This window comes from Sphaeramia orbicularis, chromosome 21, assembly GCF_902148855.1.
Source record: "Sphaeramia orbicularis chromosome 21, fSphaOr1.1, whole genome shotgun sequence".
In the NCBI taxonomy this organism is placed as follows: domain Eukaryota; kingdom Metazoa; phylum Chordata; class Actinopteri; order Kurtiformes; family Apogonidae; genus Sphaeramia; species Sphaeramia orbicularis.
Window position 1 is genome coordinate 27,201,465 of NC_043977.1, and position 27,373 is coordinate 27,228,837.

General features: G+C 37.8%; 1 protein-coding gene across 3 annotated transcripts; it reads left to right on the forward strand.

Moving 5' to 3' along the window:
- Nucleotides 1-27,373, forward strand: pikfyve (phosphoinositide kinase, FYVE finger containing). 3 transcript variants are annotated; one of them, XM_030124674.1, is made up of 44 exons: nucleotides 1-141; nucleotides 1,639-1,835; nucleotides 3,778-3,945; nucleotides 5,060-5,071; nucleotides 5,635-5,744; nucleotides 6,170-6,341; nucleotides 6,875-7,082; nucleotides 8,265-8,291; nucleotides 8,498-8,587; nucleotides 9,225-9,381; nucleotides 10,219-10,376; nucleotides 10,580-10,691; nucleotides 11,347-11,494; nucleotides 11,743-11,904; nucleotides 13,136-13,198; nucleotides 13,287-13,416; nucleotides 13,651-13,831; nucleotides 14,151-14,225; nucleotides 14,503-14,610; nucleotides 14,704-14,844; nucleotides 15,606-15,732; nucleotides 16,074-16,939; nucleotides 18,103-18,492; nucleotides 18,836-18,936; nucleotides 19,029-19,100; nucleotides 19,295-19,466; nucleotides 19,877-20,055; nucleotides 20,285-20,398; nucleotides 20,911-21,019; nucleotides 21,103-21,257; nucleotides 21,356-21,452; nucleotides 22,429-22,486; nucleotides 22,587-22,715; nucleotides 22,790-22,910; nucleotides 23,065-23,160; nucleotides 23,271-23,351; nucleotides 23,640-23,734; nucleotides 23,826-23,885; nucleotides 24,030-24,206; nucleotides 24,314-24,417; nucleotides 25,162-25,290; nucleotides 25,484-25,745; nucleotides 25,883-25,957; nucleotides 26,820-27,373. In XM_030124674.1, exons 2-44 carry the CDS (start codon nucleotides 1,652-1,654, stop codon nucleotides 26,933-26,935), a joined length of 6,291 nt encoding a protein of 2,096 aa, XP_029980534.1. In that variant the 5' UTR covers nucleotides 1-141; nucleotides 1,639-1,651; the 3' UTR covers nucleotides 26,936-27,373. The 3 variants fall into 3 exon arrangements, with proteins under 3 accessions (XP_029980534.1, XP_029980535.1, XP_029980536.1); XM_030124675.1 differs by lacking the exon at nucleotides 5,060-5,071; XM_030124676.1 differs by lacking the exons at nucleotides 5,060-5,071; nucleotides 8,265-8,291.

Sequence of the window (27,373 nt, forward strand, 5' to 3'; positions counted from 1 at the left end):
TTGACAACAGTTCGACTGTGTAGATCTCGACACGTCAGGTCTGTGTGTGCAACGGGAGTCGGCTTTTCTTTTTCAGGTTTTTACAGATGTCTTCAATGCCAGAGTGGTTCGGACAGTGATGTCGAATTCATAATTGACCGGGTAAATCCTATTTTTAAGTGTCATCATCATAATTAGATTTTGTGTCAATTGTTACAAGTTGTTCTAGCAAACCGGCTAGTTAGCATACGCTAGCATTATCTAGCTTATTTGGCTAGCGTTACCATTAGCTAATGCTGTGCTTTCGTTTATTTATCACCTAAATGGTAGATAAAGGTGACAATAAAGCATAGGCCGTATATTAAAGAAGGTGTTCGTTTCCTTGTAAATGTGGCAAATGCTGACATATTAGTTCTGTGATATAAGAGTAAAATTAAGAAGCAAAACTATCAGTGATGGCTAGCATAGTAGGCAGCATTGATAAAATTATTAAAAAGTTGATATGAGTTATCATTCTTTGGACTGTTAGAGCCCCCAAGGAGCAGGCAACCATATCCTGTTTTTATATCGTCTGTTTTATGATGTATGGCAAGGCGGGTTGGTCCTGAGCTGTCATATAGTCAAGACACAGCAGCCATACTACGGCCTGTTGTGGTCACATGATGAGGTAGAGACTGTTGCTACTTCTGCTATTTTCATCTACACATCATCTGGAATGGCATGCATAGCAAACGCAAACTCTGTAGCTTTCTTCAAGGGGTAAGTGTAAGCGAGGTCTGAAAAGATTTCTGTTCTTCACAGCTATTAAAAGAAATTTCCGAGTTGGGTAGCATTTGCGGTGTACGTGTGGTGCTATCAGCCGACCGTTACTAGCCAATCAGCCGTTCAACTGAGGAGATAATTTAATTATGTGAATTAGAATGTTTAGACAGATGTCAAACAGTGTCTGTGAAACAGTTCTTGTGCTTTGCTTCTGTAAACAGTTTGCTGATTGATAGATAAAGTTAGAATAATTTTAATGCCGGTTGATTGAAAATCCGTTTCCTCTCGAGAAAAAAAGAGGAAATCATTGTGGCCATTTCTTGAAATCACAATCAGATTATTATGGTTTAGAAATATATAACTAATTTCTCTAACATTGCTAAGTTTTTCTACAGGTTTCACTTAAACACTGGCTTCTTATAAATCTGTAGTATTTTACACACAATATAGTTTGTCAATTTGCTTTGTTCTTGTAGGTTGTGGGTAATTAACAAGATGACTATCACGTGTTTTAAGCAGACTTCTGAAGCTAAATACCAGTAATCGCTGTTGTTCAGGGGTTTATGTTTACTGCAGTTGCATTTCAAGACATGCTTGCATTTCTGCTTTTATTTTCTGTACTTTTTTTTTTAAATACACACTTATGCTAGGATTAGAGGAGAGCTTATTATTAAAGTAACTTACTGCTGCTGATGTGAAACTGATGTGAAACTAGAGCATTAAACTATCTCAATCATCATATCTGATTTTATTGCAGGTATGAATATAATTCTAGGAACGACATGAACTGTTGCCTGCTGGTCAACAAGACAACTCTAACAATGTTAATGTCTATATGCTGATTAAAAAGGGTGACACTTGCCTATAATACAATAAATATGTTTTTGTTTGTTTCAGGAGAAGCAGTGACATGGCTGCTGATGACAAGTCCTCGTCTTCATCCTCAACGGACTGGAGTGTCGAGCCGCCTGTCCTTTCTCCCACCAGCCCCTCACACCTGACCCACTTCAAACCACTGACTCCGGAGCAGGATGAGCCCCCGCTTCGCTCGGCATACAGCTCATTTGTCAATTTGTTTCGTTTCAACAACAAAGGTCAGGGATTTGCACCTGCACCCAGATATATGTTTGATATTATGGATTAAAGTGAGAGGTATATGAAGCCTTATGGAATTTCACCATTATTAGTAAAAATCAACTACACGAGAACAATGAATGTACAGCATAGAAGCAAATCTGTGAGTAATTAAATTAATATGTCCTAAGGGAGAGGAATTCAACAACAAAGATGACAAGTTTAAAAATGTCACATGATATGACAAACATTTTTTCACTTAATGGATTCAGCATGGAAACATTTAAATGCTCACATCTCGTAAACATCAGTAAATTACAGATGAAAAGGCAGAATGAACCTGTTCATCTCGTAAACATCAGTAAATTACAGATGAAAAGGCAGAATGAACCTGTTCTAAGTATTTAAAACTTACAGGTAAAAAAAAAAAAAATCTAGTTTTGTTTTTTTTAGTTCCCATCCACACATTTTTGACAGACTACAAATGAGCATGACCTAAAATTGTGACTTTCTATGACTCACAGATGGGTTTTGCATACATTGTATGAATAATACTATATATGGCATGTCCAATATTGTTACCTACTGTATCTATAATGTGGATGATACTGTCTGACTTCCAGACATGTTAAATGAAACATGCAGATTTTCACTCAATATCATTTCCGGAATGTTTCACGCATTCCTGCACATTAAATTAAAAGGGTTTGTAAACTAATCCTTTTGACTGGGTATTGTAAAAATAAAGAAATATGAGGAATCCATTACAATGAAATGAAAAGGAAGTGAAAAGTATCAAAGACTACGTTTTAATCTTAGGTAAAACCTTAGTTAAAATATTTGAAAGTTAGTGGAAACTGTAGCTAAATTCGGGAAATGAAATTAAGTCATATCACTATGGCAGAGGCAGGACTATATTAGTTAATCTTGTTATGAAAATGCTATGATTTTCAAAAACCATGCTGAATATCCTTTTCCTGCTGTTTAAAGAAGTCATAGCAATTGGCTCCAGTCTTGTGTGGTCATGTGATAGAAATTGCTTGCCTGGACCAGTGCCAGGAACCAGTGAGCTGCCTGACTCACATGGTCACCCTGTAGGTCTGGCCCGCTGCAGAACATTACTCCTCTAACTGTACTTCAGACTGTGCCTGAATACTATAGGCCTGTTATAGATGAGATTACTGGAAGAGATGTGCATTTTATTGAATTTTAGGAAAACTGTATTTTCTCATAATACGACATTCCTGTTGTTGTTTTATATATTTCTAGTCAGTAGGGCTGTAATCAGCTAATTATTTAGAGTAAAAAAACAAAAACTAAAATTAAGGCTGTAACAGTAATGAAAATTATGTTGCTGAATGATTAATTGCCATACAGATAAATGTGATTCATTGTTTCGTTGTCTTTTTTTCCTGTTCATGTCATACTGCTAGCACAGTATAAACTTATAGTCACCATTTCCCCATTATTTTTCACCGTTTGACCTTTGGCTAGCATTCTTTTAATGAGATAATCATGTTCCATTGTTATCTCAAATGCTTAACTTCCTCCTGTCATAATCAGTTAAGGTTTCAGGAAGAGGTACTTTGTGTATTAATTCTTTGTCAAATCTGTTCAATGTAGTTTTTGATTAGAAAACTTAAAAGGCAAACAGAAATACAGTTCTTATTTATCTTAAAATGTTGAATAATGGCTGCAATATATGTGCATAATTCAAATACTGTTAAATTTATGCTATAATATTGGCATACATGAACAGAAAAAGACAATTAAATCACGAATTGCAATCTCTTAGCAATTTATTTTAAGCTAAGGTTTAATAACAGACAGCTATAGATTATCAACAGATCCATATAAAACTAAATACTGTATTATGCATAGATACATATCTGATCAATTGTTATGGTTTATTTATTTGGATCTTATATTCGTCTGTTGGTGTGGATGGGGGTGGTTGTTCAGAGGAGGGACGGCCTCCTTCAGCTGCTTCAGAGAAGCCAGATGTGCCATCCCCTTCTCCTCAGTCTGAGAGGAGGAGCTGGTCCACCAGCCCTTCCCATTCCATCCATGGTTCACGGACGTACAGGAAACAGCACCCTGAGCACCTCCGACGTACCTCTACCACCTCAGGTAATACACATGCTCAGATGTTCAAATCAGATGTTGATACTGTCATAGAGCATTTCTAGGGCTGGTTTTTTAATGGTTCAACCTCATTTTCAGCTGTTGGGGTAAGCCATTCTTAAAAAATACTGATATGTAAATCTGCAGTAGGTTCACAGGTATAGAAGTAGGATTAAATATATTTAACATGCATGATTCTAATTCATCTTACAGTTTAATGTGATTATGACGCTTGTGTGTTATAAGTATATTTTAGAAGTCTTTAAAATATTGCTGTTAAGATCTGTTCTTATAATGGGCACATCAGTCCAGTTAAATGTGATCTTTTTTATAGCAGAGGATAAATTATTTGATTGGACATACATTTGATTCCTTTTTGCATTAACAGGCCTTTTCATTTCGGCATTATTAAGCTTTGTAAAACTGGCATGTCCTGTTTCCTGATTCAGACATTTTTTTGCATGTCAGTTGATTTGGTTTCAGACCCTCCTTCATGTAAAACTAATCAAGACACAGATAACACTGTTAGCAGCAGCTGTGATATGAGTTACCTCATGTGCTTTAAAGGTCTTCATGTCAGTTCCCATACTGACATGAAGATATGACTTTTTTGAATCTTGCCTTTTATATTCATCAAAATGTAAATACATCTATCCCACAAGTTTGAAAACATTTTTTATTTCTAAAAATATCCGTTTTGCAGTACTCTTGTTTTATTGTCACCGTGATTCATAACTTTCATACGTTGAGCATTGAATTAGAGAACTGAGGAGTTATATTCATACCCTCTTTTGTTTATCACGATTTAGTCAGAGTATGGTTGAATACAACAAGGTTTTATAGTAATTGAACATGGCAAGATTTATTGTATTGAAATTGATTGTGTTTATATTACTATTATACATAATGTGTCTCTTATAAATAAGAGAAGCATTATGAGAAATAAGAGAACATGAAGTTATATTCTGACCCCATTCTTAATTCAGTACAACTTGCCAGACAGACCTTAAGGATACAAACAAGATGATGCTTGGTATTGAATTATATTTAATGTAAATCTTGAGAAATGCGTGTTCTCTGACAGGCTGTAATGTCGTTCTCATGTCTTTTCTGATTACAGTGGATTGGCCAGGTGAGGGGTCTTCTGCACTGTGTAGTTTACTAAAGATGCTTTTAGCTCGACTGTAACACTTTGAAACAGAGTTGCTTTACACCAACTGTTTTGTTTGTCTGAGTGCATGTGTGTGTGTGCGCACACGTGTAAGTATGTTTTTTGCATTTTTAATGGAGTGCTTCCTATTGTTGTTTGGTTTGCCCTAATGTTTTCCACTCAGATACTAATAGTTGGAATGATGTTTGTCATGAATAATTTTAAAGCTAACATTTAAATTCAATACGTTTTGTTTCCTGCCCAGCTTTCTTTAACTACATAATCTTAATCGCATCTTGTGTTATTTTATCCATCTTTACAACTTCAATGGAAGTTGGTCCTGAGGTGCGCATTGTCAAATGTTTCTCACTTAGCCTTTTAAAGTGTAAAACATTATTTAGTATCACCTTATAGCTCATATATTTTGATTACAAGGGTGTGTTTGACAATGCAGCAGAATGAATATTAAAGATCAAATAAATTGTGTTCATTCATTGGGTTAATTAAGTTGTGTGTTTGTGTACATGTGTCTCTGCGTGTATTAGATGGCAGCAGGAAGTCTGATACATCTTTAAGCAACCATGATCCTCGCACAGCTGTACAACTTCGTACGGCACTAAAAAGGCTGAAGGAAATCATGGAGGGAAAGAGCCAGGTAGCCACTCCCTGTTTAATGTCAACTTGTCAACTCACTGTTACAGATACTTTTTGCTTAATTTGTACTTTTTATAGAGTCATTTATTTTATGGTTATGAAGTATTTCTTTATGCCAATGGGCTTTATGCACAGCCCCACTACTTCCTGAACTTCAGGTGGCTCCTTTAATTCCTGTCTTTCATTATTGGACACACTGATTAATCCAAGTGTGCCTGCTGCTTCTTGTTGTGACTACTGATTAATTAGGCACACCTGGATTAATCACTGTGTCCAATAATGAAAGACAGGAAATAAAGGACCCACCTGAAGTTCAGGAAGTAGTGGGGTTGGCCATAGAGCTCATTGTCCTTTTTCTGAGCTGAAACCATGCAGTTTCACTTTATAGATGAATGCTGAGTACTATGGTTGTTTTCCCCCTTTTAGGACAGTGATCTGAAACAGTACTGGATGCCAGATAGCCAGTGTAAGGAGTGTTATGACTGCAATGAGAAATTTACCACTTTCCGCCGTCGCCACCACTGTCGTCTTTGTGGTCAGATCTTCTGCAGCCGTTGCTGCAACCAAGAAATTCCTGGAAAGTTCATGGGCTACACAGGTAAGGCTGTTTTTAGGTTCAGAGATGCTTAAAATGGCTGCGGACCATTATTACCTTCTTGTGTTTATTGTTGTTGTTGTTGTTATTATTATTATTATTATTATTATTATTATTATTATTATTATTATTATTATTATTATTATTGCCCTAATTTACATTAAGTAAAACTCAAAATTGTGCCTCATAGTTGTGCGCCTTTTTATGATCTTTTTTTTTTCTTCCCAGAAGGCCAGCAGTTATACCACAGTTCTACATGTATAGAAGATAGATTTTTCTGTGTTTATTATATATAAGCCTCAATAATGAACAGGGTTGTAACAGATTGTGGATTTTTCACATATTAAGCAGGTTTGGTCAAGAAATTTATTAAATTATGTTCTGATATAAAAGTTAAAAAAAAAAATTATGTTCTGATAGATTTTAATGTACATTAAAACTTTACCTCTTTTGTTTCCTCTTTCCTTGTTAACCCTTTTCTCTTCTGTTTCTTTCTCACTGTCTCCCTCTCTTTCTCTTCTTCTCTCTGAACCTAGGAGACCTTCGGGCCTGTACCTACTGCCGTAAATTAGCCTTAAGCTACGCTCATTCAGCAGACTCTGGCTCCATTGGAGAGGACCTGAGCGCTCTGTCTGACTCTTCCTGCTCTGTTTGTGTGCTGGAGCCCAGTGAGCCGAGGACGCCTGTGGGTGGACGTAAGGCCAGTAGGAACATCTTCCTCGAGGAAGATCTGACCTGGCAAAGGTGAACACACACAGGCACTTTGTCATGTGCACAAACAAATCCACTCACACAAATCTAATCAAGGAAATCAGGAAAAAAAAAAATGCATGACACCTCCAGTGTCAGCCTCATTGCACCAGTAATCACAACACTCAGTGTGATATTTCCATTATTATTATTATTATTATATTGTGGCTTAATTATTGGGTTCATTGATTGTTGTGGTGACAGAAACATATTGCTCTAATTTTTCCTCCATCCTCAATCTATATGTGCTCTTTCATTTCCTTGGTTCTCTGCTGTTGGATATGTGTGTGTGCTTTGTGTGAGCTATGCCCTGTGCGTGGTTAAAATTCATGAATTGTAGATATAATCACTATTGGAAACAATTTTTTAATGTTGAGCTACAGGGTTTTCCCTACCATTCATATACATCTGACTATATACATATAGTGTATCTTTTAGAGTTCTCTACCATATTTTGTAGTCATTTATGGTCATGCTAGATCAGTTAGAATCCTGCCACTATTATACAGCCAGTGTTATTTTGTAAGGATTATTTTTTATGACACACTTTGTGCATACCTCGATATTTTTGTTTTCTTAGTGATAATCTACAAGTTACATGATTTTACATAAATGTGACAATACACAGTTTTCAGTTTTATAACATCAAATCTCGTGACCCCAATCTTACAGTCAGCCTTTCACATAACTTGTAATTTAACTTCCCAACTCTTTTCAGAATCATATGGAATATCTCAAGAGAAGTTTAAACATGTACTAACTAAGAAGGAAAAATGATTGAGATGTAACAGGAATGTAGCTAAATGTGATTTGGCGGTGTGGAAAACTTCCTGAAATTGATTAATAACGCAAAAGTGAAAATTTAATTTGAAACAAAGATTTAGGAAAGTATTCCTGTTTGAGCACAACAACTGGTCTTATTCTCTCTGTTACTTTGTAAAAGATCATTGTTAGTGGATTATCAAAAGATTTCATCAGCCGTGCACAGAATAGTCTGATTGTTCACAGGATGCTCAAAATCAGCTTTGTTTGAGGGACTGTCTAACAGTGCATGCATTTTGGTGTGCAGTCAAGGCTATGTTACTTTTACCTTTTTTGAATCGGTGTGCTTCTTGCTTACATTCTCTATCAACCTGCCTCAAAGAAATTCTTTTTCCCTTTTCTCTCCTGGCATAGAAAAACTCCCATTGGGATGAGAAAGAAGTGAGTCTTGCTGTTTGTTTTATTCATTTTGTTCACATCTCTCTCAGCTTTAGTTGTCTGGAAGTAAAGCTCGATGCTTTCTAGCTCTATAAACTTACCTTCTGCATGCACGAATTGACTGATCAAAAAGTACTCTGGATTAAATGGTGTAGACAAAGTGTAATAATCAACAGATATGATATGTGTGTGTGATTTTTGTACATCAGTATGATTCATCAGGAACCTCAGAGCAGTGGCCTCAATTCCAGACTAACAACACTACAAGAAGACATCGGCAAATCACCAGCTCGGAAGAGGTCAGTCACTGCCTGTAGGGTGATGTCCAACGTACACATCCAGATTAACTTCATTTATCGTCAGGGGGAAATTCATTTTGATGATCTATATGACAGAAAACACTTGAGGAGATTATGAGCTATTGTGTAAAGCTGTAGTATAGACTCAGTAATTTTAAGTGGAGCTGAAATGCTCGATTTATTAACTCCTAATTAATTGTGAGCCATTATTTTATTCATTTTGTGTAAAAATATCAAAATGTCTAATTTGCAGATTTTCTTTTGTTCTTTCAGTCGTTTTAAAAACTTTATTTAAAAGTTTGGGTTGTTGGATGGACAAAAAAGCGCCTCTGAGAGTCTTTTCTGAAATTTTCCAAAGTATTTCTTTGTGGGTGTGGAGTTATTCAGGCCACCTCTTGGCAGCAAAGCCCTTTGACAAAACACAGTGGCTCAGAGAAGTCCACAACTGACTGGAATGTTTATCTTGCATGGGTGTTGAACTTCGTCATCCCGTCCCTAACCACAAAACAATCATCACAGCAGAGTAGATCATTGCTCTGGCTGATCTAATCTGTACCGACGCTTCCCTTAATGTACTTGGAAATGTCTCTGTGTTTCAATCTGACTGATAACAGGAGTTTTGCTTGTTTTTCCTCAGATCTGCCAGTGTGACCAATCTGTCGCTGGATCGTTCAGGATCCTCCATGGTGCCTTCCTACGACAGTTCAGTCAGCCCACCCCCCAGCCGAGCAATCTCAGGCCCCAAAAGTGGCACAAAAATGGACCACAGTGATGAAGAGAGGAAGATCCTATTGGTGATGCCGCCTTTTATAGTTTTAAGCACACAGATGTTTATATTCCCATTCATTTACATTTATCTACATACTAGTCCACTGGAGGCTCCCCTGAAGGAGGAGTAAACATCAGTAGTGGAAAGTAACTGCTCAAGAAAATCCTGAACTTCCCCTACTATTTTTGAATTAGAAGTTGTACTTTCTATCTACTCCTCTACATTAATTTGACAGCTTAGTTACTTCTAAAATGTGTCTTTCAGGAAATGCATACCAAGCTTTAAACATACAATGCACGGTTAAAGACTTAACCAGTCGTTTCCAACCTTTTTGGCAGTGTGCAGTAGGGCTCACAATTTAGATGTCTACAAATTGTTCACAGCTCCACCAAAATTTTCAGAGAACCATTTTATTTCAATAAATGTTTAATCATCTAATATCTAAATCAAAGATGAGAAAAAGCCCAAAAACTGTGAGTAGAGTTGTGTGTGCTTGTGTCTTTTTTTTCCTTTTCTCTGTCATTCATCATGTGATGAGTAGCTTAAATAGCCTATCCAGCAGATACACCAGTAACATGCTACCACTTATTCATCCGTATTAATAAACTACTAATATGAATCAGATGCATCAAAACACTGCTTTTGCTTTAATGCTTTAACTATGTTTTTTTAAATTAATGTTGTCATGTTTTTACTTGAGTTGTTTTTTTCATGCATGGCCTTTACTTGTAACAAGTATTTCACATTGCTGTATTGGTACTATTATTAAAGGATCTGAATACTTCTTCCACCATCAATAGGGACCAGTAAAGTTTATCTGAATCTGAACAGGGGGCATCATACAGTGCTTTGCATTTTACAGGATTCATCCCAGCTGAAGGACTTGTGGAAAAAAATCTGCCACAACAGCACAGGAATGGAGTTCCAGGACCACAGATACTGGCTGAGGACGTACCCCAACTGCATTGTGGGAAAGGAGCTTGTCAACTGGCTGCTTAGGAATGGCACTATCTCCACCAGGTAGCATCTACCTCACTGAACAGTATGCTGATGAAATGCCACATTTCAGTCTTTGCACAGTACTTTGCTGTAATAAATTAATGATTTTCTAGATCTAGTTGCCTTGTGTCATACTGAATTTATAAATTAACCTGGGCTTCAAATTGATCTAAGTTGAACGCTGTCCTCGACTTGTTTTAATATTGCGTTCTTCCCATCCTAAGGGCCCAGGCTATAGCAATAGGCCAGGCACTGGTGGACGGCCGCTGGCTCGACTGTGTCACCCACCACGACCAGCTGTTCAGGGACGAGTATGCTCTCTACCGCCCCCTCCAGGTGACAGCTGTTGTACACAAAATATACACTGGAAAGTTTAAAAAATATCTGATTAAAATTTTGGTGTGCAGTTCTTCTATTACTACCTTTCAGCATGTTAAGGTTTGACAGGAAGTAAGACTTTGGCACCTCTTCTTGTCTCTGTTTAAAATCTGCAGACAATCTACCGCATCACAGCCCTTCTCATTTTGACATTTTTTTTTTAAATTTTGGATAAAAATTCAAAAAAGTAGTCAATTACTACTATAGTGACTACTTGTAATATTTTAGTCATCTGACCTCTTGATTTTATTGTACATTTAATTGTTGAAGTATGATTAAGAAGCTTTATTTACTTATGTGGTTGAACTGCTTGCTCAGAAGCAACACAATAGCTCCTACATCTGTGTTATGATGACTTAACTTTTCTGTAGCAGCAAAAAATCCTTATATCATTTGTTTTTAGAATTCTCCTTTTGATTTGGACACATCCTGCAGCTTTAATTGCCAAATTTAATTGATATTTAAAAAACAAAAGAATTCTGAATGGTTTTACTTTTGTTGTGGCATACTTTGACTCGTGTTTATACTGATTCAATTAGGTCATGTGTTGCATGAGTATCTGATTATTTCAGTTAAAGTTAAATGTCCTGACATCTCTCTGTCTGGCCTGTAGAGTACAGAATTCTCTGAAACACCTTCACCAGATAGTGACAGTGTGAACTCCCTGGAGGGACATTCAGAACCATCGTGGTTCAAGGATATCAAGTTTGATGACAGCGACACGGAACAGCTTGCAGATGAGACTGAGTACACTATGCCCAGTATGTATCTCATGTCTGATGCTTTAAACAGCCCTTTCCACTTTGACACTTTTTTTTTTTTAAATTTTGGATAAAATTTCAAAAAAGTAGTCAATTACTACTATAGTGACTATTTGCTTTAAACCTTTATTTTACTACCTTCTTTGCTTAGATCAGTGCTTCTCGTACAAATAGACTTAATTCATTGCTGGTATGGTTATATGACATGAAACCCCAGCTGCAGCTCACTGACCTATGACTCTGTCCAGATTCTGCCAGCCCCAGTAAGAGAACATCTGTCAGCAGCTTCCAGTCAGTGGTGGACAGTGACTCAGCTGCCTCCATCAACCTCAACATGGAGCAAAACAATGTGGACTTCCACATCAAGAAACAGTCCAAGTATCCACATGTTCCTGCTGCTGAGCAGAGAGGTAAATATTACCACAGGACATGCATCAAAATGCACCATATGTCTCTCTAGCCCTTGCTGACTTGACTCCACCTGCTCTAGGGGTGTGATTCTTAACACAGACACCTCAGTGTCTTGGTGTCAAAATGAAAATGAATCCCTTGAGATTGAATCAAATTACACTGTAATCATCACCCTGTGAGGTTCATGCACAGAGACTCAGACTGAAGGAAAAATGTGATTTGCTATGATTAAATGCTTTTTAACCTGTTAAGGCTGTTGCTTATAGTAATGGATACTTAAATATAACAAAATGAACATAGAATTCACACAAAATTAATATACATTTAATGTCAAACTGTTGTTTAGTAGAATCTCTTTGGACACAAATTCACAAGCCATCAAATTTATCAAAATGGTTATTATGGAATGCATATTTCTCATCCACACTAAAAGAAATAACAAAACCCACGCCAATATGTGGAAACACCATCTGACTATCAAAACCATCAGATGAAATATTCCCAGAATGTAGTAATATAAATAATACATCTTTTTAATCATCTATTGAATGTTTTGATGGCAACTGCATTACTAAAGGGCAACAAAAGGCCACCAAATATGAAAAGAACAGTTTGGTTTTGTTGACCTCAGCCAGTTACAGAGAGTTGTCTGTTTGCATAAGAACTGTGTGTTTTCGATGATCAGGGTAACTACTATTACTACGACATGTCACCCTCATGTGATGAACATATATTGATACAGGCTGCATATATGTCCATTTATAGTGGTGGGGTCGCATTTGTTTCATTTCAGATCACAGTAGATCATACTATTGTCTGAAATGCACAGGAAAATGTAGTTTATGTTGATAATATTCCACTACTTGAGCAATATAGAGATACATAACTATCACCCTACTGAAAAGCGTAGTTCAAGGAGATATTTGTGGTTTTCATAGTAAAAAAAATAAACCAGATAACAGCAGGGGGCACTAGTGTACCGGAACAAGAAAATCCCCCAGATCGTCATGTTAATTTACAAAGGTACAAAGAAAAACTCTTGTCCAGGATTGTCTTGGGCAGTTCTAATCCAAGGATGCAGTCACAGTGTATTTGCAAAGAGTGGCAGAAAATGTCTTTGTGTCCACATGCCACATTCAGTGTGTAGTAACTCATGTGATTAATGTTTCACCTATTGAAGGGGAGTTGGAATGCAGTAACACTCAATTATTTTGTTGTTTCCTCCTTTAGCTGAATTTCTTGTATCTGAAGATGGTGGGCAGAACATTGTCATAAGTGATGCCTTCATTAAAGGTATGAGCTTTGGATGTCTTGTCTGATTTAATCAAGTAAGTTTCTCAGTTGTCATAACAAAACTCTGCATTGCTGAATGCCCCGGTAGAGTCTCTGTTCAACCGACGTGTGGAGGAGAAAGCCAAAGAGATGCTGTTTACTCCGCTGGGTTGGCATCACAGCTCTCTGGACCAGCTCAGAGAGGAGAATGGAGAGAAGAAGGCCATGGAGAGGCTGCTGTGAGTAAACACATCATAGCTGGTTACTAAGGTTGCAGCTTATGATTGTTTGCATATCAGTTTAGTTGATGATTTCCCATCTAATCATTTAGTCTTAACCTGTGGCCTAAGATGACTAAAGTGTTTGTTTTGTAAACAGCAATTCCTAATTCACAGATATTCCAGAAAGTGACTGATTTGGAGAAGATTCATTTCTCTTTTTCTCACCATGTTGCTCTCTACCCTCCCATTCAGCTCAGCTAATCACAGCCACATGATGGCGCTGCTGCAGCAGCTGCTGTACAGTGAGTCTCTGTCACTGTCCTGGCGGGATATCATTGTCCCAGTTGTCCGACAGGTGGTCCAAACGGTTCGCCCTGATGTTCGCAACTGTGATGATGACATGGACATCCGCCAGCTTGTCCACATAAAAAAGGTCAACCATGAGTTCTAGTGAAGTTTGATTTGTAGAATGCAATACATGTAAAGGAAACATAAAAACAGTTTATTAGGGGAACCCTGTTTGTTCACCCAGTAGAGCACATCCCACTTGGCCCAAGGCCTGATCACAATCTGGTTTCAATTCCTGGCCCAGGTTCTTTATTGCATATCACTCCTTTCTCCCCCATCTTTCCTTTCTCTTGACACTGTCTGTAATAGTGTAAAAAAAAAAAAAAAAACCTGCCCAAAATGTAGTAAATTATTAATTCAATTCAATGTTCCAGATGCTTAAAGGATCTTCCTTTACGTTTCAGATTCCTGGAGGGAGAAAGTTTGATTCCATAGTGGTGAACGGCTTTGTGTGCACCAAGAACATCGCACATAAGAAGGTGGAAAAGGATTGTTTTGCTGAACCAAAAACCCACTATTTATCCTTACCTCAACAGGGATTTGTTCAAAAGTGACAAATCTTTTAGATTGTTTATATTGTGTTTTCCAAGAGAAATTTCAGAAATGTGAAAGATTTGATTTGGATGATTGTCATTGTGTTCATGATTAACTTTAGCTATAATGTAATATAGAAATTAATAAGTATAATGAATTTAATGAAAATACAGAGCAAACTGTGGATCTGTTTTTAACAGGCATACTTATCTATGTGTTTAGATGAACCCCTACATCAAGAATCCCAAAATTCTGCTGCTAAAATGCTCCATAGAGTATCTGTACAGAGAGGAGACAAAGTTCACCTGCATCGACCCTATTGTGCTGCAGGTCAGTGAATCACTGGACCACACTCACAAAACATGAAAAAAACAGCCTGATTTGCCCCTTTTTTTTCTAAATTTTTTTTTTTTTCTTTTTCAGGAAAAAGAATTTCTCAAGAACTATGTCCAACGCATAGTAGATGTTCGTCCAAATCTGGTCTTAGTAGAGAAGACAGTGTCTCGTATTGCTCAAGACATGCTGCTGGGGCATGGCATCACACTGGTCATCAACGTCAAACCGGTCAGTAAACCTTCAATGCTTTATAGGCACAGGTTTTATGTAAAATATAAGATAAGGTACATTTGTATTAATATTTTGGTTATTCTTGACAGAATTTCTGCAGACCCATAAAAAGTCTGATACCTAGTAGCATGCATTTTAGGCCTTGAAATGTCTTGAGTACCTTAAAGTTTATACAGTTTTTTGCCCTCACCACAGGGTATTGTCATCAGTTTGTCGTCCGTCCATCTGTCCATCCATATGTGCAAAAACTTTGGCATGGACTGAAGGCTGAGGGTTTTCAAGTGCGGGCATATTTATAAAATTGCCTTAACTTCAGTCTCATTTTGATGCACTTTTTCAGAAGAAATTTGTATTTATGTTGTAACAAAAACAAACACACCATGGAACCAATAACCATTAATGCATCAGAATTTATTGTGCATGCAGTTGTTATGTTGTGATTTGGTGTGTGGACTAGCAAAAAATTACTTTCCTCTACAACTAGTAAGATAAAGTGTTTTCACTTTTTCATGTTAATCTAATCATCTAATATGGGTAAGTAGACTGCTAATTGTGCAAAATCTTTGTAATTTTTTGCCATATGGTCTTAAGATTGAATTCGTAATGGCCTTCAAAAGTCTAAAAAATACCAATGAAGCTAAAATCTACAGGAAACCTTCATCAGCAGTTATTTCAGTATTATCAATTTTTATTCATCATAACATGACGTAGAATAACATCCAATCTTAAATTCTAATCCCTTCTCATGTTCCATACAGCAAGTCCTGGACAGGGTGAGTCGAATGACCCAGGGAGATCTGGTAATGTCCATGGACCAGCTCCTCACCAAACCTCGTCTGGGAACCTGCCACAAGTTCTACATGCAGCCCTTCATTCTGGCCAACGGTGAGCAACACAATTCTACTTCTTACCCTTAATCTCAGTGAGTCCTTAGAGACAACCACACACTGTAGAATAAACAATGTTTGGAAACCAATTACAGATTATTAGTTACCCTGTTAAAATATAGAATAAATATGGTATTTTATTATTTCAGTAAAATAATGTAGCATATTTCATTTGATTTCTTTTAGGTATACGTTACAATGATTGCTGTTGAAGTTTTATTATAATATAGCAGTGTGAGATTCCTCCCCTAATAAATGACATATCATTACATCCATAAACTTAGTTACCTTTCCATCACTGACAATAAATACCAGTTTCCATTCTGTCTGTTCCTGTAGATGAGATTAAGACTTTGATGTTTTTTGAGGGATGTCCTGCTCATCTTGGTTGCTCCATTAAGCTGCGAGGTGCTTCAGAGTATGAGCTCTCCAGGGTTAAAGAGATCATCATGCTGATGGTGTGTGTTGCCTACCACTCCCAGCTGGAGATATCTTTCCTAATGGATGAGTTTGCAATGCCACCCAACCTGGCCCAAAGCACCTCCTTTCCCTGCCTGTTAGAGGGCTCCACTGCAGAGGAGGACGAGGGAGATCTGGAGGACAAACAGAAAGAGACAAAGCCTCAAGAAAGCCTCGGAAAAGCATCAGAACCTGAAGAGTCAGCAGTTGGAGCACAGTCAGAGGAGGATGGGCTTAGTTCTGATTCTTCATCCAAAAACGGACAAACAGAAAACCTCACTAACAAAGTGTCAAACCCCCCTGGAAAGGAGGAATCTGAGACCACAGAAACCAAGTCCTCCTCCCCATTTTCCAACCTGCCTGCACCTGCTTTGTCTGTCTCTCCTCCTTTCCTCATGGAAGAGGATCAGGAAATGTGTTCTGACACTCTGATCAGGGCATCTGAAGGCGAGACAGGGGAAGAGGAAAGTCTTAGGAAGGGGGGCTCAACAGGCATGGAGGATGAGGACAATTCTGAAACCTCCACTCCCAGATTATTCCGGGATCCTCTGCAGGATGACACGGGGCTGTTTGTGGCCGAGCAGGTGGCTTCATCTGATGACCGTCTGAAGTCCATCTCTGCTACTTTCAAACAGGAGCTGAAGGATATTATTCTGTGCATCTCCCCCTTCATCACATTTAAAGAACCATTCCTTCTCACCCCTCCTGGAATGCACTGCCCCAGCAGAGATTACTTCCCTGAACAGGTATAAAGCTGTCTTTATTTATAACCCCAAACAAGGAAAAATAGTAACATTCTGGGAAATGCAGATAAAAACAGTTGTACATGTGCATGAAGGTACATTTAAAAACATGATTTTTAAATGTACATTCACTCATGTTTTATTTCAGACAGTAATAGGACAATATTTAATTTTGCCTGGTTAACTTTTTTTCAAAAGGCCTTTTAAAGAACTTTCGGTTTAGTTGAATAAGTATTAGTTTGTAGACATCATTAAATTGTTTTAAATCTGAATTTCATAGATCTTGGTTACCACAAACACTTTATCTTGTTTAATTTATCCATCTTTTATTGTCCTAGTTTCTTGTTAAGCTATATGAAAGTCTACATTTCTGATGTTGTAGATCTTTAAAGCTACCACTGAACCCAGTCTTTTTCCTCATACTTATGTGCCTACCTCTTGGTAAATTGTAGATTTGCCTACTTCAGTTTAATAAGCAAAGTCCTAGACTAATCTACTGTACACACTGTTTATATTTACATACAATACTGGGTTAAAACTAATGTGACTAGTTAAAAAGTCAGTCTTGTGTTAGATTAAAGTTATATTTTCAGAGTCAAATGAGCAAAGCTAGAATAAGGATTGCCAAATTGTTCTCAAATTCATGAGAAAGTCATTTAAGGGTTTAAAAAATGTTGTTCAAATGACCATAGGAAAGGATTTGAATATTCCACTTTCTATATGTAAAGCAAAATTGAGTGGTAAGGAATTTTAGTGTCCAGCTTAAAGGTGAATACATGTGACCACTTAGACACCACCGCAACAACCACCCTTTTTTTTTTCGAAGCAGTAGAACCACATGGCATCAGGATTACCCTGACAAACCTTTGTCAGTTACTACAGTGCAGTTATATCCACAATTATATTATGTGCTACTGCTGTTAGGGACCAGAAATGCACATTTTTACTGTTCAATGGCATATTTACAGATAAAAAAAAAGTCAACCAGGGAAAAATTACATACCTCTTTCTGTTAGCAATGAAAAGACACACCAAAGTACATCAGAAACCACTGCTTTTTGTTTTTATATGCGTTTTTCATATCTGTTTAACATCCATTAGGTAGTATTCATGAATTTGTCCCGATTGGCAGTGTTTCATGGATCTGGATTTCGTCTTTCCTGTAGGTCTATCTATCGCCTCTCCTAAACAAAGACTTGAAGGAACTCGATGGACGCAGAAAGCGGCAGCTTCTTAAAGATGGGTCTCCATCCTCCCTCGCCAGTGGCCAGAGCAGCGGTGGTGCACCAGCGAAGCCCATTGATGTGCTCCCCTGCCACAGTCTGACCAGCACTCGCATCATAGAACAGCTGAACAGCAGCCAGGAACTTGCCAAAATGTTAGCAGACTACAGAGCCAAGGGGGGTCGCATCCGGCAGAGGGAGACCACTGACCGCTTCGCTCCTATTATTAGTGGTCAGAGCAAAGTGGGGGAAACACAGCTAAAACTTCCAGCCAAGGCTGACAGTGAAGAGGAGAAGCCAAGCAAACAGAATGACCTAAGCTGGGCCCCCAAAGTAAGAACATGAAACAGATTAATGGAATACAAAAACTATAAGAATTTTAACATTTTTAACTCATAAAATTCATTTATCAATCAAAAGTCAAAAAATCTCACATTCTGGCTTCTTAAATGTATATAATACTTACTTTTAGCTAATTGTCACTTCATGATATTTTGATAACATTTTAAAAAGCTATTATATTTTCTATTTACCAGACCAGTATATAGAAAAAGCATGTAATTCACGCTCTTACCTCCTATACATCTCACATCCCTGGTTTTCAGAGCTACATTTTTATCCTGTTGATTTCTTATGTTTTGTGATTTTTTTTTTTTTTTTTTTTTTTTGTCCTTAGCTGGACTGTCTGAACCCTATCAACCATCAGAGACTGTGTGTGCTCTTCAGTAGTTCCTCCGCCCAGTCCAACAACGCCCCCAACCCCTGTGTCAGCCCCTGGTAAACAGTTTGTACACAATAATACAAAATGTCAGAGCTGGTTCATGGGAGGAATTTGCATTATTATTCGTCATTACCTTTGCTGTTAACAGGATTGTCACAATGGAGTTCTACGGCAAGAACGATCTCTCTCTTGGTGTGTTTTTGGAGAGATATTGTTTCAGGTAAGAAAAGTGTTGCATTTTAAATGATGTTTTCTTTACGCGGGCAGCAAATGTGATTACGTGCCTCAAATATGTACTCTAAAATATACTAAATATGTATATGATTTGAAAATATTAATGGGCTTCAGTGAAATATGTAACTCTACAGGCATTTTGACCTAGCCATATATGTGTGGCATATGTTGTTTTTTCAGGCCGTCTTACCAGTGCCCCAGTATGTTCTGTGAGACTCCCATGGTGCATCACATCCGACGGTTTGTGCACGGTAACGGCTGTGTACAGATTGTGTTAAAGGAGCTGGACTCCCCTGTTCCTGGTTATCAGCACACAATTCTCAACTATTCCTGGTGCAGGATTTGCAAACAGGTCAGTAACGATCAACACAAACAGCAATTTAAAAAACAAATTATCGCTTATTCAAAAACAGTCTTTTAATGGAATGTCTCACCATATGAAAAGTGTCCAGAATGACCCACTCCAAAATAAACAAAATCATAAATGAAGGGGGGGGGGTGTGTGTGTGTCTTGGTATTTGTTTTTTCTTTTTTATGCTGACTACTCAATTTTTAAATTGGGTACATTGAGTTGGATTGTTTATGGTGAATTCATAGTGTGTTTCATCTTGACCCAGAACCAAGAACCAAGTAAAAATCTTTAAGAACTCAAGAGACATGAATTTAGGACAAATCCACTGTTTCTAAATAATTTTAAGACACTGAGCCTTGGTTTCAATGTTGTCTTTTGAGCGTTCACCCTATTTCCACTTCATCTTCCAGGTCACCCCAGTCGTGCCTCTGTCCAATGACTCATGGTCCATGTCCTTTACAAAGTACTTGGAGCTGCGCTTCTATGGCCATCAGTACACTAGGAGAGCTAATGCAGAACCCTGTGGACACTCTATCCACAAAGACTACCACCAGTACTTCTCATACAACCAGATGGTGGCTTCTTTCAGGTCGGTCACCTCTTACTTTTTCACCCTCATTCACCTGATGTTGAAACATAAACAGAATGGTAGAGCAGACAATGTTTCTTAACTAAACATAGGTCAGAAAATGGATATCCAGGATGTATTTATGTGACATACTCTGAATGTCGTCCATTATTTCACCATTGCTTTGGCTTCAGTATGACATTTTAATTGCATTCTGGATTAATTATTTTTATGTTTCTCTTTTTCTTAGTTATACCCCTGTTCGACTGCTGGAGATTTGCCTTCCTCGTCCCAAGATCTTCATCAGGAACCTCGGACCTTCTAAATCCAACCTTCAACAGGACCTTAAGGACTTTTCTCAAAAGTAAATACAGTATATATTATGAAAAAACAGTCTGTATTGTTCATACATTTCAGCAGGCTTGGAAGAAAAGTATTATCAGCAAATCTACTTGAATAACAAAATGAAATAATAATGAAGTTATTGTGCTGCTGTAGAAGTTATGTAGAAGTTTCAGTGTGTTTATTTGGCATGACAAAAGGGGAAATTCAGATGTACAGCAGCACAAGACAATAGGCATCAAATACACTAGAAAAATAAAGAGAAGATAAAAATATATATAAAAATTAGTTAAAGTGACTGAATGTCATAAATAGCAATAATAAATAAATTAACGAGTGTGCAGTAGGTGATATTGACAAGTTAGGGACATTTAACAGATGATGAAGTCTGTCTAGAGCAGGATGCAGTGATCAGCTGCTTATGTAGCCTGGTGTTATGTGCATTCTCTCCATTAAAAATGACAAAGATGGATATTATCTAACTAATATAAATATGGCAGCTTTATTTATTGTGCCGTTTCCCTCTCTGCTCAGAGTGACTCAGGTGTATTTAGCCATCGATGACCGCCTCACTTCCCTCAAGACAGACACGTTCAGTAAGACACGAGAAGAGAAAATGGAGGACCTCTTTGCTCAGAAAGATGTGAGTTCTTATCCAGCGTTGTGTCTTATTTCTATACATGGCGGCAGCTTAAGGTCATGTTGGTGTTTTTTATGTGTCCGTAGATGGAAGAGGCCGAGTTACGGAGCTGGATCGACAAGCTTCAGGCGCGTTTGCAGGCCTGTGGTCTTGATTCTCCTCAGCAGCTTCAGGCCATTCTGGAGTCACTAGTTATGAAGAAACAGAGTCTGTGTGAGATGCTGCAGTCCTGGAACAGCAGGTCAGAGTCACTGCTGACGTCATGTGTTTTCATCAAACATGTTTAGGTTCTTGAATTGAAGTAAACTTATATTCCTTTGTTTCCTGTCACTATCCCAGGCTACAGGACTTGTTTCAGCAGGAGAAAGGAAGGAAGCGTCTGTCTGTCCCTCCAAGCCCAGGCAGACACAGACAGACTGCTACTGATGAAAGCAAGGTCAGGAAAATGTTTACTTGTATTCAGTCGTGTGTTTTATTGCAGCACATGTAAGGCCACCTTCAGACTGCAAATCTGACAGTTTTGCTCACATATAACTGAGATCTGTTTATCAAAGTGTGTACAGCACACGCCACAAGGAGTCTGATGTCATTAATTCAGATCGCCATGTTATATTAAATCAGATCTACATCAGATTTTGTTTATTTTTTGCCATGCAACATCAGTCAGATCAGTATGCAACTTTTACATCACTCCATGTGTACTTTCTTATCTATACTATGGAGGAAAAAAAATGCAATCGGGCAGAAAATCTCTTATATTTACCCAGTAATACTAATTTACATCATTTACATTATTTATTTATTTATTTATTTATTTATTTATTTTTGTTAAAATGGGAGATGTACAGATCTCTTCTTTTGTTCAACCAAAAATCCTATACATGATAATGATGACTAACTTCATTTATGCCTTTAAATTAGTTCTGGGGGGAAAATGTGTATTGATCTTGCTTAAACAAATAAAAAAAAAAAAAAAAAAAACAAAGATGGAAGGGTAAGCACTAATGAAACTCAGAATTTATCAGAGCTCACTCAGCTACTGTGAGGCAATGTAATGCAGACACAATAATATAAAGATCAAAAAATGGCTACTTGTAGAAGTAATTAGTTGAAATTGTTGCTGTTATGTTGCTTTTATCTAATATGGGTAAGTTTAAGGAAATCTGACTTGAGAATAGAGCATTTAGTGAGAAAAGAAAAGCTTCCTTCTTCCCTTATTTGCAAGTATGAGTGTTAATTAGGTCTTGAATTGCATTTGTAAAAACCTTAACAAGTCTTAAAGAAGCTTGTAAGCAGCTAGTTGAACCCATGTAACATCAGGTTGAATGTTAATATAACATCCCTGTTTCCCATGGTGGTCCTTACGTTTTCTTTGTTCTGATCCAAATGTGCACTTTGTTTTCTTTGGATAGAGTAATCTGGATTCTTCCCCCCGTAACCCCTCTCCTGTGGTCCAGAATGGAGAGAAAGGTGAGTTTGCCACCTCTGTATTAAATCCTTCTTCATTTCATGTTTCTATGAAGCTGGTTGGGAATGCCAGCTAATCTTCATGAACTTTTTGCGTTTTCAGAGGATCGTCACCTCACCACGATGCCCTCGGGCTCTTCCTCGCTGCTGCCATCACCAGGAGACCTGGCCGCTGAACCGGTCACACCTGCACCTTCTTTAACCGAACAGGACTCTCTCAGCATCCCAGAAGGTACACACTCTTATACACCTAAACAGCTTTTACCTTACCTCTGCTCTGTTAATTTGTGGTGCTCTTGTTGTCAGATGTCTTCGACGGACACTTACTGGGCTCCACAGACAGTCAGGTGAAGGAGAAATCCACCATGAAAGCCATCCTGGCCAATTTCCTGCCCGGCAACAGCTACAACCCCATCCCCTTCCCATTGTAAGCATCACACTCATTCTGTATCCTTCTCAATACCAAGAAATTAGTTTTTGTAGCACAAAAAGCAAAAACTGGCATCTAAAACATGCTCTCTTAATCTTTTCAATCATAAAATAATGTCAGTATAATAATGTTATGTGATGTGTGTGTGCAGTGACCCAGACAAACACTACCTGATGTATGAACATGAACGAGTGCCCATCGCAGTGTGTGAGAAAGAACCAAGCTCCATCATAGCCTTCGCTCTCAGGTAACCACCGGCTTCTCTTTTCTCAGCTCATTATTTTATTTCAAGAGAAAGTAATTCCTTCAAAATATATCTGTAAACATGCTGTTGTTGTGCTGTTAATTGTCTTTTAGCTGTAAGGAATATAAAACAGCACTGGATGATCTGTCCAAGACATCAAACGGAGGAGGGGATGAAACTCCACAGGTCAACAGGTACATGGAAAAACTAAAATATGCATTTCATATTCATAGTTGGTATCTGTTTTTCTGCAGCTGGAAAAACATTATCATCAAACCATGAAATCAATGTTAAGAAGGGGTGTGGTTGCAGGGAGAAACTAATACTAAACATGTTTTAAACCTGCAGATATATTAAATCACTTGTTTCAAACAAAATATTGAATTAGTAAATGCACCTGCCAGTATATTGTGTAATAATAAAATATATTTTTAAAGAAGTGTGTGGATATTGCTTTAATTTCCATTTGTTTTTCTTTGCAGCGCTGGAGAGAGTCGGGCGAAGAGCAGCCCTGCCAGACCCAGTGAGTCGGCCTCGTCCCAGCAGAGCCGAAGCAGCGTGGACGCAGATCCACTCAGTACGTGTTCTCCACTGGCCACTGAACAGTTAATGCACTGAGGGTTAAATGTATTATTATTCATCCAACATTATGTTATTGTATTGTGCAGAGGATGTTGATTTGTCAGATAAACAGAAGAAACAGACACTGAATCCACACATCGAGCTGCGTGAGTTCTCTTTTCTAATTTATATTTTCTTTTCTAGTTTTATTAGTCTGTTTGTTAGACTCAATATAATTTATATAATCATTAATGTAAAAGTTGGGGTGTTTCTGTAACATGCTTAACTCTTGCCTGTTGTTACATTCGTAGAATTCTCTGATGCCAATGCCAAATTTTACTGCCGAATCTATTATGCCGAGGAGTTCCACAAGATGCGAGAGGAGATCATGGAAAGCTCAGAGGAGGATTTTGTCCGTTCACTGTCCCACTGTGTCAACTGGCAGGCCCGCGGTGGCAAATCTGGAGCAGTTTTCTATGCAACAGAAGGTTGTATATACACTAATACTGACCACACATTACACCAGTGACACATTTAAATGTAGATTATTTTCATTTCCTGGAAAGCAACGTTCTGCTCTTCTGTGTCACATCAGATGACCGGTTCATCCTGAAACAGATGCCCAGACTGGAGGTCCAGTCCTTCCTGGACTTTGCTCCTCACTACTTCACCTACATCACTGGAGCTGTGCAGCAGAAAGTATGCATCAAGTACAAACACTGTTATGTAATAAGTCAGAATAAAAATGAAGCACCTGAGTTTGATGTATGTGGAAGATAAATATGATCAAATGCTTGTCGTCAAAAATAATGAAAAAAGTAGTACATCTCACATCAAGTTCACTTCTTTGGTTTCCATCACAAGAGAAATATGACTTGTGTGTTAATGTGCCTTTATGCACAGATTCAGTTTAAGATTGGACACTGTTGTTTAACTTCAAATCATTTCTCACATGACGCACATGGACTAGTCACAAGTATATGTGTACTTATATGTGTGTGTACACTTGTACTTAAGATCAAACTTGTGTGAATTAACTCAGTTGAATTTTACTTGTGCATATTTTTTGTATGATACAAGCCAAATTAAGTTAAAGGCATTTTGGCTTAAAAATTTGAGATAAATCATTTGTTTTAGTGTTAGACCTTGGATGTAGCACACAACTGAAGATGTTGTAATGCAGGATTTCTTTTGCTTAGTTCAGTGTTAATTGTAATAGTGGGTAAATTGAATTTAATTGCAAAATGCATCTATGCATTATATTCAACCTGTTTATTTAAAACAGAGGGAAAAAACCCTACAAAACGTTTTTGTCATTATGCAGTGCTGTATTGTGCTATATTTTATTACATAACGCAAGATTTTTAAATAGTGTCATGAAGAAATATTTACAAAAATGCTTTTCTTTAGCTTTCTGAAATAACAACTGCAATTGTGTCACAGCGACCGACTGCACTTGCCAAAATCCTTGGTGTTTACCGGATCGGTTACAAGAACTCCCAGAACAACACGGAAAAGAAACTGGACCTGCTTGTGATGGAAAACCTTTTCTACGGACGCAAGATGGCTCAGGTTAGACAGTCGCACTATGCCTGTACTGTCTTTGGTACTGAATAACTGCTCATAAAACCACATTCTGACAGTATTTTATCTGTAAAATATATGAAATACCTTTGTTTAATGAGTCTAAATTGTAAAGCAGGCCTTCTTATGCAGGCTCTGGTACATATGAGTCTCTAATGCTGATAAAACTTGTCATCTTCAGGTGTTCGACCTCAAAGGGTCACTGAGAAATCGTAACGTGAAGACTGACTCGGGGAAGGAAAGCTGCGAGGTGGTTCTGCTGGATGAGAACCTCCTGAAGCTGATCCACGACAACCCGCTGTACATCCGCTCCCACTGTAAGTCCATTCTCCGCGCCGCCATCCACAGCGACGCCTACTTCCTCTCCAGCCATCTCATCATCGACTACTCCTTACTGGTGGGGCGAGATGATACTACCGATCAGCTGGTGGTCGGGATCATAGGTGAGAGGAGGATCTCAGATGTCACACGGATAACCTTTTATTATATGTCTGTAGCCCTTGTCCTCTTTGGTTTCATACATCTGCTTCTTTTCTCTGATATTATAATGACCACACTGTTCCTCTTCCTCTTTTTGCAGATTATATCAGGACATTTACCTGGGATAAGAAACTGGAAATGGTTGTGAAATCTACTGGAATACTGGGAGGTCAAGGTAGGTCATAGCTCACAATATTGATGGACTTTCACTGTCATGAAATTTATTTTGATCATTAATTATTGCACTAATGTGTCTTTTTCTGTTCATTTTATTCCAGTATTAGTATATAAACCTAATAATAATTTAATAAAGCACTTGCATCAAAAAGAGAGGAGCTAAATTAAATTTCTTTTGAAATTGCACACGGAAGAATAAATAAATATACAACATATAAAGAAATGGCAGACAGCAAGAAATACCAATAATGGAAATAAATGTGGTACCATGGCTAAACCGGTGTTAAATCTCTGATGTTAAGATCAGTAGATGCTCATCAAAAATGGGAATCTTTTAATAAATTGTTTATGTTTATTGTCCTCCAAGGTCAAAGTGTAGCAAATCAAGGAGAACGAATGAGACATTATTAAAACGGAACCAATCAAACCTCAAATGGTATAAAATGATGTAGAAATTATTGGATATGGGCTCTCTTCCACAGACAATTTTGACATTATTTGATTAAAAATAAATTTTAACACAATTTCAGCCTATTGCAGCATTTCCCCAGAGTTTGTGGAAGACGGAAAAAAAACTGTAAAACTTCTTTTTTTTAGTAAAATAATACATTTTGTATCATTTTGGACAATTATTAACATATCAGTGGTGGGAAAAATTGGAAACAGTGGAGCAGTTATTAAATGACCACCATCTAAAAAGCTCATTTGGATGCTCTCCACATTGACTTTAACTTGAATCATAAAGAAATGCCTGTTTATAGACTGATACACAATCAGCTGTTTTGATAAAAGTGAACATCACTGAACATTCTGTGGGTTTTCCTACTGGTCTCTAATGTGTTGGTGTGTTGTGCTTTCAGGGAAGATGCCTACTGTTGTATCTCCGGAGCTGTACAGAGCTCGTTTCTGCGAGGCCATGGACAAGTACTTCCTGATGGTACCGGACCACTGGACCGGCCTGGGCATCAACTGCTGAGCGGTGCGTAGATGTCCACCTACAGTTCCACACACAGGCACTCCTCATGGACTTTCTATGCATGGAAATGAGCTCCCATATAAAGACGCCTCCATCTGTAAACGCTACTTGAGACCCAGAAGCACACTGGACGCTGTAAAAGACGATGATGTGGACTGTAGCCTGACCGGTACACAGCACAGTATCATTCCATTGGACCAGTAATTCCACCTGTTTTTATCACTGGGGACACATTTCAGTATTATGTGATAATTTATGTTTCCTAGGCAGTGTTTTTATTTGTGCCATGAGTCCAATGGTTTCAAGAGGACCCACCCTGACAAAGCACTGACCACATTCAGTCTCGTGGTTATAGTTTGGTAAACAAACCAATTCATGTAATTTAAAATTTGTAAATGTACAGAGATTATGTAACTATTAAAATATTATTAACACTGA

Bases quoted from the DNA above. Each gene is read 5' to 3' on its own strand.
- pikfyve (XM_030124674.1), top strand. From the start codon at position 1,652: ATGGCTGCTGATGACAAGTCCTCGTCTTCATCCTCAACGGACTGGAGT. The intron at 19,467-19,876 runs GTCAGTAACGAT...TTCATCTTCCAG, and splicing joins GGTGCAGGATTTGCAAACAG to GTCACCCCAGTCGTGCCTCT. The intron at 25,746-25,882 runs GTGAGAGGAGGA...CTCTTTTTGCAG, and splicing joins GCTGGTGGTCGGGATCATAG to ATTATATCAGGACATTTACC.